The sequence below is a fragment of the Phodopus roborovskii genome, unplaced genomic scaffold, assembly GCF_943737965.1.
Source record: "Phodopus roborovskii unplaced genomic scaffold, PHOROB, whole genome shotgun sequence".
NCBI lineage: Eukaryota > Metazoa > Chordata > Mammalia > Rodentia > Cricetidae > Phodopus > Phodopus roborovskii.
Genome location: NW_026126588.1, coordinates 19,668,574 through 19,688,032, shown reverse-complemented (window position 1 = coordinate 19,688,032; position 19,459 = coordinate 19,668,574). Strand labels below are relative to the sequence as shown.

General features: G+C 48.8%; 1 protein-coding gene across 1 annotated transcript in view; it reads left to right on the top strand.

The window, feature by feature from the left end:
* Nucleotides 1-19,459, top strand: part of Fam178b (family with sequence similarity 178 member B) — an 84,568-nt gene that overhangs the window by 31,806 nt on the left and 33,303 nt on the right. The window contains exons 7-8 of the mRNA XM_051204576.1: nucleotides 14,047-14,161; nucleotides 19,177-19,270. Of these exons, the coding sequence (XP_051060533.1) occupies nucleotides 14,047-14,161; nucleotides 19,177-19,270 (209 nt within the window). The remainder of the gene's footprint in view (nucleotides 1-14,046; nucleotides 14,162-19,176; nucleotides 19,271-19,459) is intronic.

Sequence of the window (19,459 nt, the reverse complement as noted above, 5' to 3'; positions counted from 1 at the left end):
TACATAGAATATGGTAAAAAAATAATGTGCATAAAACAGTGTAAGTGGAAATATTTAACACAATATAACAAAATATAAACTTAATTTTACATAGCTTACCACATAAGAATACACAACAATGTAAGCTGTAAAATACTATCTCATTCTTACTCAAATTCTCAAGAAAATAAGCTAATCTACCTATATCCCATCTAAACCATACCTTTCCCAACCATTCCCTATTCCTGTCTAAAAGATAAACCCGAGTGTAAGCATCACCCAATCCCAAATAACTAAAACCAACCCAAAGACGATGACTATTATCCCAAAATTCCAAGGGTAGGGAAAGGGGGCGTCGTTATCTTAAGATTACTTCCTGCTGAAATGGGACGATGATTGCTCCAATGGATCCTGTAGGAAGAAAATTTTTAGCAACCAAATTTCTCAACAGAACTGGCTGTGACATATGTAGCTAGTCACTGTGTGGCAGAAAATTCTTGACTGTAGTTCTATTTGAAACTCTGGCCAGGGTGTAATAAAAAGGTGCACCATTACAGCTAGCTAGTCATGAGTTGTCTCGAGCAAAACAGTCTCAAACCGGTTTTAGGGTGATGTTTGTAGTTCAGATGCATCAGGTTGAGTCAAGTGGAAACGATGATGTGGGGCCCCATCTTCTTTTCGGAGAGTTCAAAGACTGCTGTTAGGAATCGTTATTATTCCTTGTGGAAAAGTTACACATCAATATTAAAGTAAAATTTTTAAGTTTTAAGGTATGCATTAGGGAAAGACAACAATAAGCATTAAAAGTATGTGAGAAAATTAGGATTTCAGAGAGAAAATTGCATACAAGATCTCACTACACACCCTCTCATCTGAGGCGCCGCCATGGGAGCCCTGACAGTTTATGGAAAAGTAACAGCTGGAGTTTTTATTCTTGGTTGTGTTCGGTCTGTAGCCAGCCACACAGTGCTTGCCATCTGCCTTGGTCTGTTTTGTGTTGTGCAGGATGTGGAAACAATAGACATATATTTGGCTCACTGTTTTGAAGAAGTCTAACCCTGAAGGCCACTTCTGGCCAGGCCCATGCTTCTGTGTCACGAGGTCACTGAAGGCATCCAGACTGTATGGGAGAAGGCAGCTGAACTCATCTTTCAGGGGGAAGCTCCTCCCCAGATGATTGGCCCATTCCTAAGAGTTCTTTGCTCCTGACTTCATCACCCTTGAAGAGCCCATCTCTGACACGGTGGCTTTGAGAATCAGGTCTCTAACACTGGGGGACACGTGCAAACCACAGCACCATGGGAACAATCTTGTCTTCCAGTCCATGAACATGGGATGTCTTTCCATGTACATGAGCTGTGCTTCTTTTGTTAAATTTATTCCTAAGTACTGGGGTGGGAGAGACAGCTCAGCAACTAAGAGCTCTTACTGACCTTCCAGAGGACACAGCTGGACTCAGGCTCAGTTCCCAGCATTCACTTCAGGCAGTCAACTGCCAATAACTTCAGTTCTGGAGGCCAGACACCCTTGGAACCCATGAGCTCCTAAAACTCACACAGGCTTGCATATACATATACAAGTAAAAATAAATAGAATCACTTTTAAAATGTATCCCCTAAGTACTTTATTCTTTCAATGCTATGATAAGTAGGATCGTTTTCTTTACTTCCCTTTTGAAACTTTCACTCTTAACAAAACATGAGAGGCTTTTCTGCCTGTAGCCTTGCCAAACCTGTTTATTAACTGAAGTCATTCTTGTGTTTTTTTGTTTTTTCTTGTGGTAGAGTTTGGTTGGGAAAGCAAACATTCCTTGTGCAATTAACTGTTTGGAAGTAATGACTTCATGTTTGCTTAACAATGTGTTTTGCTGAGTGGTCTTAGTGCTGGCAGAGGTGTGGGACCGGGCATTACCTCAGCCCCAGGACCACTGAATGCTGTGGATGAAAATCCCTGCTCTCCCCACCTAGAGACCCAGACGCTCCAGAGAAGGGACAAATGGCACGCAGGCCCTTTCCCACCAGCTCTAGAACAATGTGGTTCATTTTTACTACGCAGTCCTTTCTCTCCCAGCATCTATCATATTTGTGTAGGAGGAGGGGGCTGTAAGAAGACAGAAGGACCCTGGCCAGGACATTTTTCGGATACTTTGAGAGTGGGCGAGAAGTTCAGCTCTAAGCACAGATCGGTTCACTTTCCTAAGCAGGGTATCTAGATCCTCCCCTGCCTGCCTGCCTGCCCTGGTCCCCAGGGCTCTGTGACTATTGTTACTGGGTGTTAGAGGCTCCCTTGGCGAAGGCGAAGGCGCTGTCTACCATTGCTTCTTGCATTTTCTTGCCTTCCTCCTCCTCTTCCTCCTCCTCCTCTTCCTCCTCCTTTCTCCTAGCGTCTCTGCATGACTCCCAGACAGTGTTCAGAGAGTCCCTTGTTAGGAAAAGGGATTCACGATTGAGATGTCACTCAGTGGGTAGAGTACAAAGCCCTGGGTTTGATCCCCAGTGCAGAAGGAAAAAAGGGGGGAGGGGTGGCACACACCTGCAATCTCAGTGCTTAGTGGCTGGCTCAGAAGTTCAAAGCCATCCTTGGCTACATAGCAAATCTGAGGCCAGCCTGGGCTACGTGAAACTGTCTCAGACCTGAAAAATCTAACCGGTGCACCCCCCAAAAAAAACTTTTACTGATAACAAATCATAAAGCAATTTGTTTAAAAGCAAGTATTTGATATATACATGATTTTTCCATACATGAATTCTCGATGCTCCCGCCTCAGTTTCTTCTGCAGTGAGATTGCAGCCATTTACCCTAGAGCAGTAATTTCCAACCTTTCTAGTGCTGAGTCTTTAACACAGTTCCGCAGGTTGTGATGACCCCAACCATAAAATTATTTGTTGCTGCATATAATTGTAATTTTGCTACTGTTTCAAATTGTAATGCAAGCATATGTGTTTTCTGATGGTCTTAGGTGACCCCCGTGAAAGGGGTCGAGACCCACAGATTGAGAATCTCTGCTCTAGAGTAGTAATTAAAAACTTACTTATTTTAAGATTCCATTCCCAGGACTTGGGAGGCAGAGGCAGGTGGATCTTTGAGTTTGAAGCCACGCTGATGTACAGAGTGAGTTCTAGGACAGGGCTACACAGAGAAACCCTGTCTCAAACAACAAATGACAACAACAACAACAACAACACTTGGGTCTTGCCATGTAGCCTAGGCTGGCCCGTAACCCCTGAGCCCTGAGCGCAAGTGAGTGTCCAGCCTTAGCCTCTTGGAGAGGCTAAGATTTCAGGGGACAAGTCTCTGTTCTAGTTAACTTTGTTTTTTAAAAAGGTCGAATTAAAATGCAAATATAAATGTTAATGGCAGTGGCTCATCCCAGCACCCTGTAGAAATCCTGATCTACAAAGCCCCTGTGTGGCTGTGGTCTTTCTAGAACCGCAAAGGATAAAACTTCAGGCTCCTAGGAAAGCAGGGCTTTACATGGAGATAATTTCAGGGGTGCTTATGTGACAGGTAAAGACGCACACACAAAACATCTGGATGGCACATTAACTTTGCTACTGGAAATAATCGAAAGGAACTGTTACAATGCGTGTGTGAAGCAGGATGGGTTGTCCGGAGTGGATGGAGAAGGCTTGGGTCTACTTGGCACCTTTCTCCAGTGCGTTAATTAATTTAGGGTGGGAGTACTTAACAACAGGAGGGCTGTTGAGATACCCAGTGAGTAAAGGTGCTGCCACCAGGACTGAATACCTATGGGAGGAGAGAACCAGTCCCTGCAAATAAATAAATCAGTAAGTGCAATTTTAAAAAGTGACATGGGGCTGTCTAGGTGGTGGTGTTACCAAGTTTTATTTTATTCTTGTCCTGTTTGTTTTCTTTTTTATGTTGTTTTATAATTTTTTATCACTTAAGAGTTTTTGGGGGATGTACTAGTTAGTTTTTTTGGTTGGCTTGACACAAGATAGCATCTAGGAAAAGGGAACTCCAATTGCGGAATTGCCTCCAACAGATTAGCTTGTAGGCAAGTGTATATATGATCGGGCTTTTTTCATGGTTAGCGATTAATGTGGGAGGGCCCAGCTCATTGTGGGCAGGGCCCCTGGGGGCTGCACAAGCAAGCATGCTGACTGAGCCTGTAAGGACTACAGTTCCTCATGGCCTGTTTCAGTTCCTGTCGCTAGGTCCTGTCCTACTTGAACTCCTACCTTGGCTTTCCTCGGTGACAGGCTGTGATGGGAAAGTGTAAGCTAAATAAATCTTTTCCTTCACAAATTGTTGGGTCAGTGTTTTATCACAGCAACAGCAAACAAAACAGGACAGAAATTGGTATCAGGATCATGCCTGCCTGCCTGCCTGCCCTGGTCCCCAGGGCTCTGTGACTATTGCTGTGACAGATTTGGCAGGTTTATTTTCAGGATTGTGAAAGGAGCTGAGAACATTGGGCTGGAAAGGCTGTTGAGTGCTTAAAGCTTAATTAATTTTTTGTTGTTGTTGTTTTGTTTTCCAAGACAAGGTTTTTCTATAAAATAATCCTGACTGTCCTTAGAACTCGCTCTATAGACCAAGCTGGCCTTGAACTCACAGAGATCCACCCGCCTCTGCCTCCCCAGTGCTGGGCCTAAAGGTGTGTGCCACCACATTTAACATGGGTTCCCAGCAGCCATATGAGCCTGGCACATTACAAGACTTAGGCAGTTATCTAATGAATGAGTTTAACCCAAGCATCACGTGCCACGGACATCCTTTAAGGTCCTCCAGCTGTGGACGTGGGAGCACTGGCCAAGTTCTAGATGTGGCTTTGTGCTCAAAGGTCAGGGTTGTGGGCCCAGCTGGACTATTTGGACAGTCACCGTGCTTTGCCTCAGCTTGGCGGTCATCTCCCTCACCCCTCCATCCCTGCCTTCTGAGGCTCTCTACCCCTTCCCTGGGACCAGCCTCTTAGAGGGACACAGGGACCAGGCAATGATAGAAGATTTGTCTTTAGCTTGAGAGTCTTTACCCAGATACTTTCTGTGACTTGATGTTGTTGGGGACTTCTGTTTTCTTTTTTCTTCAAGGTAGGGTCTCCTGTGTACCAGGCTGGCATTTAACTCACTATGCAGCCAAAAATGACTTTGTGCTGCTGACCTTTCTGCTGCCTGTCACCTCCTCAGTCCTCACTGTGGATGTTACAGGCATGAACTGCCACACTCGGTTTATGTGGTGCTGGGGTTCCACCCCAGGGCTTCAGGAAGTCAGGCAGGCACTCTCTCATCACCGCTAATATATTTTAAAATTAGCTTGTAAAGTAGTGGGTTTCCTACATGGTTAGTTTTGGTTAGGCTCCTCCCCCATCTTCTCCCCACCTCCCTCCACCCCTCCCAACTTAACCCTTCCCACACCAGTAGTCCCCACTTCTGCTCACGTGCCATGCCCCTTCTCATGGCCCCTCTCTACTGTCCTGGCCTCTATACACATTCACTTCAAGTAAACACAGAAAGTTCAGAATTCAAAGCTAAGATCCACATGTGGCATTTGTCTTTCAGGTCCTGGGCCATTAGTTTTTTGGGTTTGTTTGTTTGTTTTCATATTTTCTAACTCCATTTCCTGCAGTTCTGATTATTTAATCACAGCGAACAATTCTGCGGTGCTGATAATACCACACTTTGATTGCCCATTCACCAGTTAGCTGATGAGCTGTCTTACTGGTGTGTGAACAGAGTAGCACTGACCGTGGAAGACTGCTGTCTCTGAGGGAAGACATGCGCCCTTCGGGTATATACCCAGCAGTGCCTTCCAATGCTGGGAATAAAGACGCGGGCCACCGCTACCCCTGGCCCCGGCCATTTGTTTTCTGGATGAGAGACATTCTGACCCGGGTGAGATGGGCTCTCAGAGTACCTTTAGCTTGAGCTCTGTTTGATGGCTGAAGATGTTGAACACCCTTCAAGAGGTTTATTGGACGTGTGTGTTTCTTCCCTTGAGAGCTCTCTGTTCAGTTCCACAGCTTCTGTTTTTAATGGGGTTGTCTTGTTTCCCTGCTGGTTTTTTGCATATTCTGCTAACAGAATTTAATCCTTTGTCCAATGTGTATCTGGCAGAGGTTTTCACCCATTCTGTGGGCTTCCTCTTCTCATGATTGACAGATTTCCTTTGCTGAACAGATGCTTTTTAATTTCATGACAAATTTCGTTGGTCAATTGTTGGCCTTGCTTCCTGAGTAACTAGGGCTCCCGGGAAGCTATTGCTGATGTGCATGTCTTGCAGTGTTTCCCTGTTTTTCTCTAGTTGTTTAGGATTTGGGTGTTACATTAAAGTAAGGTATTTGATCCCTTTGCCGTTGATGTTTGTCCAGGGTGAGAGATAGCGATCTAGTTTCATTCTTCTGCGTGAGAATATGCAGTTTCCCAGCACAAATGAGTATTTTTAGCATTTTTGTCAAAACATCAGGTGGTTATACCTACATGAGTTTCTGTTTGGACTTCTGTTCTGTTCTGTTGATGTGCGTACCTGTTTTTATACCAGTACCCCTGTTACATGGCTCCATATTGTACCTTGAAACCAGCTATGGGATTCCTCCAACACTTTTGTTCAGGACTGCTTTGTCTATCTGGGATCTTTTGCGCTGCAATAAATATGATTTTTTTTCTACTTCTGTGAAGACTGATATTGGAATTTTGATGTGTTTGTATTGAATATGCTTTTGATAGGACAGCCATTTGACTTTCTAGCTTCTTCTTTTTTTTTAAACTTTTTATTATGTATATAATATTCCTGTTTCTTCAGGATTTTTAATATGAAAGGAGCCAAGTATGGTAGCAGAAGGCTTTGATTCCAGCACTTAGTAGGCAGAGGAAGATGGATCTCTAAGACTAAGGTCAGTTTGGTCTATAGAGCAAGCTTCAGGGACCCTGTCTTTAAAAAAAAATTGTTGAGTCTCTCAGTGGTGGGACACCTTTAATCCCAGCATTCAGAAGGCAGAGCAGGTTGATCTCTATGTTTGTTAAGGCCAGCCTGGTGTACAGAGTGAGTTCCAGGACAGCCAAGACTAAACAGAGAAACCCTGTCTCCAAAAACCAAAATAAATAAATAAAAATTGTGTGTATATGCCTGTGTGTATATAAGTGTGCATATAATGCAGGGGCCCAAGGAGGCCAGAAGAGAGCATCGGATCCCTAGAGCTTGAGTTACAGGTGGTCGTGAACCACCCGACGTGGGTGTTGGGAACCAAACTTGGAACCAAACTCTCTCCTCTGGAAGAGCAGTAAGTGCTCTTAACCACTGAGCCATCTCTCTAATCCCCCTTAACTCTTGGCTTTTTAAATCTCTCAGTCAGTGGGAACTAGTAGCTCCCCCAAGATTCTGCCTCTGACCAAAACCATTCTTTTGTGTTGCTAAAGCTTTAACCAGTACTGATGCCTCTGTAGCCTGACAGGGCTCTAGTGACTAGACCCCTGTTTCCTGGGCCATAGGCAGTTGGACTCAGGAATAGAGCAGGAGCTCTGGATACTCAAGGAGAATTGGTGTCTAGGAGCTGCTGTCCCCCCAAAGTGCCAGTGTGTGTGAAAGACGCCCCACACGCTGCTCTGAAACGACAGCTGCGGCTTTCATTTGCTTTAGTGGAATCAAAGTCAGACAGTGATGGCACAAGCCTGTATGTAATTCCAGCACTCAGCAGGCAGGCAGATCTCTGTGAGCTCAAGGCCAGCCTGGTCTACAGAGTGACTTCCAGTACAGCCAGGGTTACACAATGAAACCTGTAAGGAATACGGTTTTTCTGCCTGCCGCCTGATCTTGTCCCGCCGCCATGCCAGCCCCAAATAATACACAGAGACTCTGTATTTGATACAATGCTGTCGGCCCGGTTACTTGTTTCTTATCGGCTAGCTCTGTCTTAATTATTAACCCATTTCTATGTATTTCCACGTGGTCTTACCAGCGAGAGGCGGCTGGCGGTTCTAGTCTCTCCAGATTCTCCATCTTGACTCCGCCTTACTACTTCCTCTTCTTCCTTGTCTCCTAGTCCCTCCTATCTTGCTTTCCTATTGGCCAACAGTGCTTTATTTATTAACCAGTATGAGAAACACATACAGAATGACATCTCCCATCAGAAACATTGTCTCGAAAAACCTAAAAACCAAACAAACAAAAACCTACTCTTGGGAATTTTTCTTAATTTCCGAACCTAAGCCACACCCCAGATTAATTCAGCTGATTTCTGGGAGTGGAAGAAAGGTGGCAGTAATGTGTGTGAGTGTGTGTGAGTGTGTGTGTGAGTGTGTGAGTGTTGTGTGAGTGTGAGTATGTGTGCTGTGTGAGTGTGACTGAGTGAGTGTGTGAGTGTGAGTGTGTGAGTGTTGTGAGTTGTGTGAGAGTGTGTGTGAGTGTGTGTGAGAGTGTGTGTTGTGTGAGTGTGTGTGTTGTGTGAGTGTGTGAGAGTGTATGTGAGAGAGAGACTCTAAGTAAAGGCCTTATCACTGAGCTACATACATCCCACCCTGTTCTTGAGCACATTATGTATGAGGGGGGCGTGTTTTCACTTCTGGTACCCGGTGTCTGGCAACTTCTGTGCTCTTACGTATCTCCCTAGTCAAATGTCAAAGTTGAAATTGCCCAGTATGTGTTCTAACCCCTAAGCATCCTTGATGCCTGCCATTACAATGAATACCTTTAATCCCAGCACTCGGGAGGCAAAGCCTGGCCTCAGAGAAAGTCCCAGGACAACTGATATAGAGAGATCCTGTCTTGGTAAGCAAAACAAAAAGCAGAAACGGTTTGTAGTTTTTACATATTGGCTCCTGTCACATTCAGCAATAAGCACTCAAGGCTCTTGCACGCATTCCCCCCCCCCATTTCTCGTTTTATATTATTGGTGCATACGCTGTTATATGGACATAGCATCATTTATCCCCTTGCCTGTTGAAGGATTTTTTTTTCCAAGTTTGTTATTGTTGTTTTGGGATTTTGTTTGTTGTTTTTGTTTTTTTTGAGACAGGGTTTCTCTGTGTAGTTCTGACTGTTCTGGAACTCAGCTCTGTAGATAGTCCAAGCTTGCCCTTCCCTCTTCTAAGTTTCTTTCAGGCACAGTGTTTTGTCACAGAGAGAGGGAAACCAGAACAGATGGCAGAGTAAGGAGACAGCTACCTGATCAGACAGAAGGCCCCCAGAAGAAGTGCAGTGACCTTAGCCATTAGAGATGCAAAATTTAAAGCTGTGGTCACACCTCGCTCCAGTCAGGGTAACTGTCACTCAGAACACAGAGGCAGGCCGATCTCCGAGAGTTCAAGGCCAGCCTGGTCTACAGAGCTATACAGAGAAACCCTGTCTCCAAAAACAACTCCAAAAAACAAAACAAACAAATCAAAGAACATCCAGATATGGTAGCACATACCTCTGGTTCTGGCACTCAGGAGGCAGAAGCAGACAGATCTCTGTGAGTTGGAGGTCAGCCTGCTCTACAGAGTGATTAAAAATAAAATTATATCACTTTGTAGGAAAATGGATAGAACTGGAGGTTGTCATGTTGAATTAAGCCAGACTCAGAAAGACAAATACGTTTCCTCTCACATACAGATCTAGGGTGTGTGTGTGTGTGTGTGTGTGTGTGTGTAACACAGATACACATGTATGAAAATGTTGTATCTTGCACAGTGAATTTAAGAAGGAAAGGTAAATTCCTGGAGCTGAGATGTGGTACTGGGCCTGTAGTTGTCCTCTTGGCCCATGAGGTGACCTTGAGCTTGGGATTGACAGGGCAGAACAATGGGCAATACAGACAGTGGGGTCAGGCCTTTTTCACTGTAGAAACAGGCTCGAAGCTACTTTCAGCGTAGGTGGGTTTGTGTGTTGCTGGGTCTGTTTTTTCTAGCCAGAGTGAGTGCTTCTATGGTCTGGCACAGTGCAGTCTGAGTGATGGGGACCTTGAATACTCTAGTATTAGGTGACACCAGGCAGTGGTGTGCATTACAGAAGGCAGAGGAGAGGTGGCCTGGGGGCTCCATCACGTATGCTGTGTGCAGAGCCATGAATAAACGGGCCAGAGGCCCACAGAGATGCCAGGAAGGCAGGCCGGATGGGCCACAAGGTAGGGAGGTTGTTAGGGACAATAAGGGAGAGCCTCCACTCAGGATGAATGGGAGAAGAGTGAAATTAAAAGCACTCTTGGAGCTGGTTGCAAGGACAAAGAAGAAATGGAAAGTTCCAAAGAGCAGCACATACTGGCTCATACCTGTATTCCCAGTAACTCAGAGGCTATGATTGGTGGGAGAGAGCAATGGGGGGGGGGGGTGGAAAGGGAACTGGGAGAGTGGGACAGGGTTGCTGAGAGTTCCAGGTCACCCTAGGGCACTGGTGACACCCGTCTCAGAGGAAGACTGGAAAAGAATGAGTTCAAGCCTAGCGGGGAGAAATGCCAAGGACAGCAGGCTCTGTGGAGGATGAGGAGAGGCAGTGTGAGTCCTGGGGACAGCGGCTGTACCCGGGGTTCACACTGTGGTTGGAGTGATGAAATGTACAGGGATTTAAAATATGAACTCAAGCCCCGGGGAATGCAGTTCAATGGTGGGGCATGTGCTTAGCATGTGCAAGGGCCTGGGCTCCATCTCCAGGACCACAACGAGAAAAACTAAAGTCCTCATTTGAAAGAAGGGTTTCCATCTTCATTGCGTTCATAGATCCCTTCGATGACAGGTGAGCCTGTCAAAAGCAGCGACTTCCCTTTGCCTTTCATTTCTGGGCATTCTTCTGCCTGTATGCCCGTCTCCATCCCAGAGCCACACACCGATCCTTTCCTTCTGGAGTCTACGGTGAGTTCAGGTCTCTGGGCCTGTTCTGTCACCATGACTCCTCGGGCATGCACCGCACCCTGGACACCCTTCCTACGTGCACCTTAGCCACCTGGCATCTCATGCCCCAGTTGGTTCCCGTTTGTGCACGGGTAGGGTACTCTCCTACCAAGCTGCCATCTCGGGAACATTTACAACGGCACCCACTCCATGCTCAGCTAACAGTTGCTGAGTGAATAGACACTGCAGTCACTAAAGCTGAAGCTAATTGACTAAAAGCAAGCGATACTGAAACTAGTTTAATTTAAGCACTAAAGAGCAGGGGGAGGTTAAGCAGTGGAAGCCAGCGGGGATGGGAAGGAAGGCAGTCCTGGCCTCCTCCTCCTGGATTCTGTAAAGCTGCACTCCCTGCCGATGGAGGATGGCGCTCCCTTTTTTTTTTTTTTTTTGAGTCAGTTTCCTCCCCTTCCAGGCGCCTCCTTTTCTCCCGAGGAATCCAGGACCTCAGAGAACTAGGACCCAGGCTGAGATGGTGGCACTCATGAGACACCTGACCTGGGGTTAGGAGACAGCAGGGACAAGAGGAGAGGGTCTGCTTCACTCTAGGCCTGTCTGTGCTGGCCCAGAAAGGGGCCCAGAGCCAGGCTCACAACTGCTGGGGCTGGCCCGGCAGCTGCAAGAGTGCTTAGGACACGTGTGGTTTCCTCATTCTGTGTCACCGGTGCCGGGCTTCTGCCATGACACAGACGGAAAAGTCACTTTTATTTTGGGCCAGATAGCGTTTTTTCCTTTCAAAGCACATTCCATCCCAGGAGAGCCCCTCAAAGGGCTGCCTCCAGTCCCGGCCTCTGGCAGAGCCCAGCTGCCCACGCTGGCATTTGAGAAGCCCCAGGGCCCGAGTACTACTCTGGGAGTCACCTAAAATGACTGCCTTGTGTGTGGAGAGAGAGATAGAGAGACAGAGCCTGGAGGCTGCAAGTGTGCGTTTTCTTGTGTGTCAGCCGGCCAGAAATCCCTCATCTGGGACACCACACTGAGGAAAAGCTGAGTGCATGGCCTACTTAGGAAGCCTTAATTATGGGCTCTGGGTGGTATTTTCCTGTCATCCAAGAACTTCCAGGGCTGTTGATGGGGACTGATTTATCCCGACATCTGGGCCCCCTTCCTTTGAAACTGTGCTGACACCTCAGATCTGCTCGTACTGTGTTGGGGAATTACAACTGGGTGGGGACAAGAGGGATATTGCTCCCAGGTCCAAGCCTAACTCTGCTGCCCTCAGAGGGGTTTAGAGCCCTGAGCACCTGTGTGGGCTAAGGTGGGGCAGGACACATCCCCTTGGGGCTCTGAGGGCTTGGCAGGATGTTCCAGCCCAGCAGGGCCTCGCCCTCGGTCCATTCTCTTCCCCTCTCTGGAAAGTTCATGCTCCCGCCCGCCCACGTGTGCGGCATGTACGTGCAGAGGCCCCCGGAGGCCCAGGTAAACACATTGTCCTTTTGGAGTCTTTACTCTTCCCAGTTTGTTTGTGAGGAGGTGAGGGCTGTCATTACCGCCCTCTGACTTGTTAGGTTGCCCAGGGGGAGTGGGGGGGGGGGTAACACTTTTTCCTCCTCTAGGAGTCTAATCACTTATCTGGTTACTCCTGACCTGTATACGTTGCCGGGGAGGGAGACACCCTATGCCCACAGAAGCAAGGGCCTTGGAAATTTTCAAAGACCCCGGGCCCGGTCGGGCTCTCTGCCAGCACGGGAGATGGTGTGGCCTGCAGAAACTTCTGGGGAAGGAGGCTCCCTTTCCTTGCCCAGGAGACCCTGCCATTCCCCTTGCGGCGGCCTGACCATGCTCTTCCCTGTTAATGTGATTTTCTGGGTTGTACCTCTTGGGGGTGGGTTCCCCACCATTACTGGGGCCATTCCTCCCTTGCCCTCTGCGGTCATCTACAGGTTCAATTCCGTATCACACCTTTTCATTACATCTTTCTTTCTTTGTGTATTTCTTTGTGTGGGTGTGCTCACGTCATGGTTTAGGTGTGGAGGTCAGAGGACAGCTTGTGGAAACTGGCTTCCTCCTTCCACCGAGTGGGTCTTGGGGGTCAAACTCAGGTTGTCGGGCTTAGCTGCAGACATCTTTACCTGGGGAGCCACCTTGCCTGCCCTCTGTTTTTGTTTATTTGTAGACCAGGCCTGTGCCTCCAAGTGCAGGACTGCAGGTACAGAGAGCCCCCCCCTGCACCCCACTATGCTCCGCACCTCCCTGGGAGGCGTCCTGGGAGTTCTGTAGGGACACCGAGGGCCTTTGGACTTGTGCTCCCAGAGGACAGAGGATGAGGCCTCCACTGGTTACTTTTCACGTTAGGGTGAAGGCCTCCAAGGTCTCGATTCAACATTTGAGAACACCTGTGGCTTTTCCACAGCTGCTCATCTTGGGGCTGTTTACAGCTTCCTTTTTACCTGTGAACTGCTTAGTCATGCTGTTTTGGAGTCGCTTCATTCATTCATTCAATCATTCATTCATTCACTTTCTTCCATGAATATCCTTCCCTAGGCCCTGGAAGGATATGCAGATATGGCCCTTCCTCTACAGTATTTCTAATCTTATTTCTTTTTTATTTTTGAGAGATGGTGTCATTTCTGCAGTCAAGACTGACTTCAGAGTCACAGCAACCCTCCTGCCGCCTCCTCTCAAGTGGTAGGATTACAGAAATGAGCCGGCACAGATTTGTACACTGTTGGGGAGAGGCAGACCAGAAGCAAGTAAACTAACAGATAATACAGAGAAATACTGACAGGGCAGAGACCGAACCTAGGCCTCCCAGGGAGGGTGTGGAGGAAGGGCCAAGGGCCCCCCGCAGCACTGGTCAGCCATGTCTTGTGTTGTTTTTTGAACATGTCCTTAAACGGTCTGACAGGAGAAAACACTGAGGATACAGTTTTTCCCTCTGAAAGAGAGCCAAGGCAGCCCCTGGTGGCCCAGGGGCTCAGCAACCAAACCAGTGTGGCAGCCGTGGGCACCAAAGGACATTAGCCTTTGTGTGGGGAGCAGGGGCTCTGCACCTGTGTCTCCTGAGCAACTGAACCCAGCGGGACAGTCAGGCGCGGCCATCGCATGCAGGCAGCCCATGCCTGTAGGGAGGCCACACGGGAGCCCCAGAAGTCCCCTGAGGCCCTGAAAAGCAGAGCATCTGTGGCTTCCCTTGTGCAGTCAATGCTCCTGCTGCGAGGACGCGGGAAGACTGCTGGGCACTGCCCTGGGCACAAGTGTGAGCCACCCTCTCCTCCCAATCTTAACGCCGCCTCCTTCGTCTCTGCAGATGAGGACATGCGTTTGTGGTGCCCCTCGCTACAAGAGGTCAAGGAGGTGTTCCGCAGCCTGGGAGCCTACAACCCTGCCCTGTATCCGCAGGGGCCCTTCCAGCACAGCCCGAGGTGTGTAGCGCCCCTTCCCCTTCCTGACTTCTGCCTTCTCTCTGCTTTCATCTGACTGCACAATAAGGCAGGAACTACTACACAAGCACCCGTGGCTAGCGACCTGTGAGAACAAGGGTCACTCCACAGACTGTGGCCTTCCCGCCTTAGAGCTCAGGGTATCCGGACAATCAGGGCTGAAGAGTTCTGCCACTTACTCAGACCCCACCCCCTCCCACTGGTGGGTCCCAGACTGCTCAGCCAGACTCCGATCTCTCTCTCTTCAAATCTCTTTGGCCAGTGCTTATAGCACAGACAAACCCAGTTTTCTGTTGTTGTTGGGCTGGGAGAGGATGGTGTGTTTGTTTGGGTGTTTTGAGATAGGCTCTCATACCTTTCAGGCTCTGCTTAGAGATAGGCATTAAACCCAGGGTTTCCTGAATGATAGTCTCAGGCACTATACCAACTGAGCTACACCCCAGACCATTGCCTTAAAGACAGAATCTTGCTATATAGCCCTAACTGACCTAGAATGTTCTATGTATACAAGGCTGGCCTTGAACTCAAGGCTGCTTTCCTGCCTCTGCCTCCTAGCATGCTGGAATTGCAGGTCCACACCAGTACGTCTGCCTTAAAGTGGAAAACCCTTATATATCCTTTAGTCCCAGGAGGCAGAGGCAGGCAGATCTTTATGAGTTCAAGACCAGCCTGATCTACATGAGGAGGTCCAGACCAGACAAAGCTACACAGTAAGACTGTCTCAAAAATACCATTTGTATCTGTAATAAACTTCACTGTCAAAAAAAGAAAAGAAAGGAAAGCTCCCTTTGCCAAGGTCCTCATGCCTGCTAGACAAACTACCAGCTGAGCTATACCCCAGCATTAAGCACTATTTTGCATAGTTTCCACTAAGGTCTATTTTGCATGAGTCCATTTTGTGCCTGTACTGGGCCTGGTGGTGGTGGTGGACAGTGCTGCTAGTTGTGTGAGCACGTCCTTGCCCTCTAGGGACAGAGCCACACAAATCATAGATGACTCCTGTTGGGAGGGTGATGACTAGATGGAGGCGATGAAAGTGTCGTGTGTTAGACTGCTCTCCAGATGATGGCACATCCCAACTTCCTTGAAGAGTCTGAGATGTCCCCCACCCTGCGTCTGGCAGCAGCCCCTCCACCAGGCAGAGCTGGGACCCTTTCTTTAGCTGCCGGATGTTTCTCTGCAGGGAAAGCAGGAGCTTTCTTAAGAACCTGTTCCACGACTGTGTTTAGTAATTGTCTGCCAAACCCAGCCACACTTGGCTCTGCTATAAATACCCCACGCATGTGCCAGCCTGCCACGCTCCTGCCCCTTTCCCTTCTGGAGCCCAGCAGCGCTCTGTGTCGTGTAGGGTGTGATAAGCCTCTTGCTGCTTCCTAACAGCCCCTGTTGTGTCTTGGGTGAGTGGGGGGGTGGGATTTGAATTACTCAGAAAAAGCAAAGCATGCCAGAGGAAGTGCCTCCTGGTGAGGGGAGCGGTAAGCCACACACAGGCTTTGGTGAGTCCCCAGAGTCCACCCGGGAGGTGGGAAATACACTGGAGGCCTTCCCTGCCAGGTTATATGCAGCATTGCTCTTCCCAGAGGCATCCAAACTGTGGCCTTTACACATGGCTCCAGTCTTCCATGCACAGCCATTAGCACAGACTCCAGCTTGACCAGGTGCCCTGAAGCCCCAAATTGGAAGAGGGAAGTCCTTGTGCCACGTGGTCTCACTCCTAGGCCTGCCTCTCGGGCTCCCCGCCCCCGACTCCTTTAATGGGCCCTGGACCTTGTCCAGGGAGGATTCAGAGTGGGCCTGGAGGCCCGCCCCATCAGTGGCCACGAGGACAATTTCTTCCTCGTGGCTTCTAAGAGCAGCCTGGGGACCACGTGCCAAGCCCCAGAGACTGGAGAGATTTTTCTACATGCATTCATTCTCCTTCGTGCATCTTTCCTGGCGCAGGTGGGTGTGAAGATAGGTGCCCAGGGCGGTTTCTTGGGTTGCTGTAAAGTGGCTGCTACACTTGAGGATGCTCCAGATATCATCATGGAGCTGAAAGACAACTCCGGCAGAGTTCCGGAAGCACCCAGATACTCCAGCATTCTTTCACCAGGGGCACACATCCTGAGGAGTAGACAAGAGAAATGGGGCCACCTTTGTCCCATGGCCCTGTTTGTCCTTGGTCTTTGCCGCTCTTAGATGCTGGTGTTGTGCCATTTGTTCATACTGGGTTTTTCTCATCTTCTAGACTTGTTACTACCTAGGCTCCCTGTGAGCCACCTCTGGTGACACCCCCAGAGTCTCATGACAGCTTGGGCTGAAACGCCTCTGTACACAGCTGCACAGTTGGCCCTTTCTCTAGTTACTGTGAGAAAGCCGTGTCTTGTTCCATTTGTTCCTGGCCTCGGATTCCTGCCACCATCTCTGTTCTGAAATGTGCATCACGATTTCCTAAGAGGGATGGACAGGTGACTCTGTTGGTCAAGCATGAGGACCTGAGTTTGGATTCCCAGAGCCCATGGGAAAGTGAGGTACAGCTCTGGGAGACAGGGACAGAGGACCCTGGAAGCTCGCTGGCCCTCCAGTCCAGCCAAAGCTGTGAGATACAGGTTCTCACATCTTGAGAGAGGCTTTGCTGTGAAAAGCTAAGGTTCCTGGCCAGAAAGCAGGGTGGACAGCAATGAGAGGTGGGTATTGACTGTCTCCCAATGCATTCACACAAGTGCCTGTCTCAAAAAACAAAACAAACAAACAAAAAAAAAAATACCATACAGGATCCAGATGCCCTGTGTGTTTCTCATCCTTATGTGGCTTATTCCTTTTATATTCCTTCACTCTTGCTTGTATACAGGGTCTCATGTAACTCAGATGTAACTCAGATGGGCCTCAAATGCACTATGTAGTAGAGGCCGGCCTTGAATCCCAAAGCCTCCCATCTCTGTTTCTACCTCCTAAGTCCTGAGGCTACAGGCATGAACCACCACGTCTAGCTTTTTATTATGTCTTTTAAACCCTTCAAGGAAAGCAAACTGTTGATGTACAGGGAGAGGTCAGTTGATACACCCCTTGTAAGATCACTTTATGAGTCTCAAACAATGTGGCTGAGACTCAGACTGCAGGTCGTTAAGGCAGGCAGGGAGCATCAGAGATGTCTAGGGTAGAAGGTGACTAGGGAGCTGTCAGCTCCCTCCCAAGCTGCTGAGTCCAGGCTGGAAGATTGGTTACTGATGGGCCCTGAATCCTTGGTGCTCCTCGGCCTCTTACTAAGTGAAGTCATGGGAACTAGCCAATGCTGCATCTAGAAGAGCAGTCACAGGGTACCTGAAGCCCTGGGTTCATTACCCAGCACTGCCAAATATGTAAATAAATCACACTTACAATAGCCATTATAGGCGCCGGTGATGAGTAAAGGGCCCTTTTGATTCCGCTGTCCAGAAAGAGAAGGGCGGAAGTGTCTGCCACTCACAAGGGAAAGAGGCTTTATTTAAGAAGTCCGGCATACCTTCCCCAGGAGGAGAGGGCTGTGTCACGGCCACACTTCGTTTCCTCAGTCAGTTCTAAAATGACATATGGCTAGCTAACACGTTCTTTGCCCCTTCTCCCTTTGCCAGCATCAAGTTGTGTGAAAGCCGGTTTTCTCTGTGGCATCCCATGGCTGCCCGGCTCTTTGTGAACATCTGAAAACATGCCCACCCATGCTTGCATCCGGTGCCTGCTCTTAGGCTGGTACAAACCTAGACACCCACTCACATACTGGCGCAGACCCAGTATACACCCAGATGTGCAAACCCTAGCCTCACCCATCCTCTGGTCCTAATAGGCGACAGATCTCTTTCCCTCTGTGAAGCTCCAGGGCCAAGAAGTGCAGAAAAGGGAAACTTCGTGAAGCTGCATGTGGTGCCTGACATTGTCCAGCACCAGAGCAACTGTGTGGTCCTCAGCGCCCACTGCTTTCTGGGAGTCTAAGCAGGCTCCTAAGAGGGAGACGGCAGGGCAGGATCAGCAGCAACAGTACTGTGCTGGTAGAGTGTGCAGCAGAGGGAGCTTTACCTGAGACCCCTTAACAGGCTGAAGTCGCTAACTGCCTTTGGTCTGAAAGAATAGTTTAGTAATCGAGGAAGTTTGCAGAGCCGTCCATTCATGGCTGTACCATCTTTGCTAGGAGCAGCTCCAGCCTGACCGTGTGTGACTCTGGTCTTCAGGGTAGGGATTTCTTCATCCACCCCAGCCACCAGCCTCACCTGCTGCTTGAGTAGATCTGCTCCATCACTGAAGGACTGGCCACACGTGGCCTGTTCATAGATAACTTGTTACAGTCTTTGGTGGGTGTGCAGAGAGTACCAATGTTCTGAGTTTTGTCTCACTTGCTGAGCCCCCTTGTGAGTTACCATGTGGTTCTCTTAGTGGGTAGCAACCATTGAACAGGTTAAGATCATTAGGGGTCAGAGGTAGGACTTCCCGCTTTGTGGAGGTCCCAGGATGCTGCAGCCCATACCCACACCAAGTCAGGCTGGCCTGTGGACTGTCAGGAGGAGCGGTGGGTTTCCATTTCAGGACCAGGTGTGAAGGCTACACTCCTGTTGAGAAGCCCCTTGTGGCAAATAACCAGGCACTTCCCAGTCCAGCCTTGCGTGGGTGACCTGCAGAAGCGCCCCCAGCTTGCTGCCCCTGGACCCTTGGCTCTCAGAATCTCAGGGGCATAATAAATGCGTTTTCTGTGTTTGTTTGTTTGTTGTTTTTGAGACAGAGTTTCTCTGTGTAGCCCTGACTGTTCTGGACCTCACTATTTAGACCAGGCTGGCCTTGATCTCAGAGATCCACCTGCCTCTGCCTTCAAGTGCTGGGGTTAAAGGCGAGCGCCGCCACCACCCAGCCATAATAAATGTTTTAAGCGTCTACTTGGGGAAGGGGACGGCCTGTGTGTCTTACATCAACAGTGTTCTCTGCCTCTTTCTCCGTGTTCATCTCTTCTGTTACTTCCTGTCACGTATAATGATACTGATTCTGTTTTATGTCAGAGTGGCTGAGAGTGAGGCCAGCCTGAGCTGGTGGGAACCACAGGATTCTCCCCAGGGAATGACCTTGGCCATTAAGCTGAGCTACATCTACAAGGTGAGCAAAACTTTCCTGTCCTGCATCTCCCCCAAGTGTCCCCCAGACCTACTCAGCAGTTTAGTTGGGTAGCATCACCAGGTACCTACAGTGAACCAGCTCAGCACCACTATAGGCTCAGTGGTGACCCTGGTGCCCATGCTACAGAAAGCCTGTGGTCTACTTGTAACTGCCAGCATGGCCAAAGGG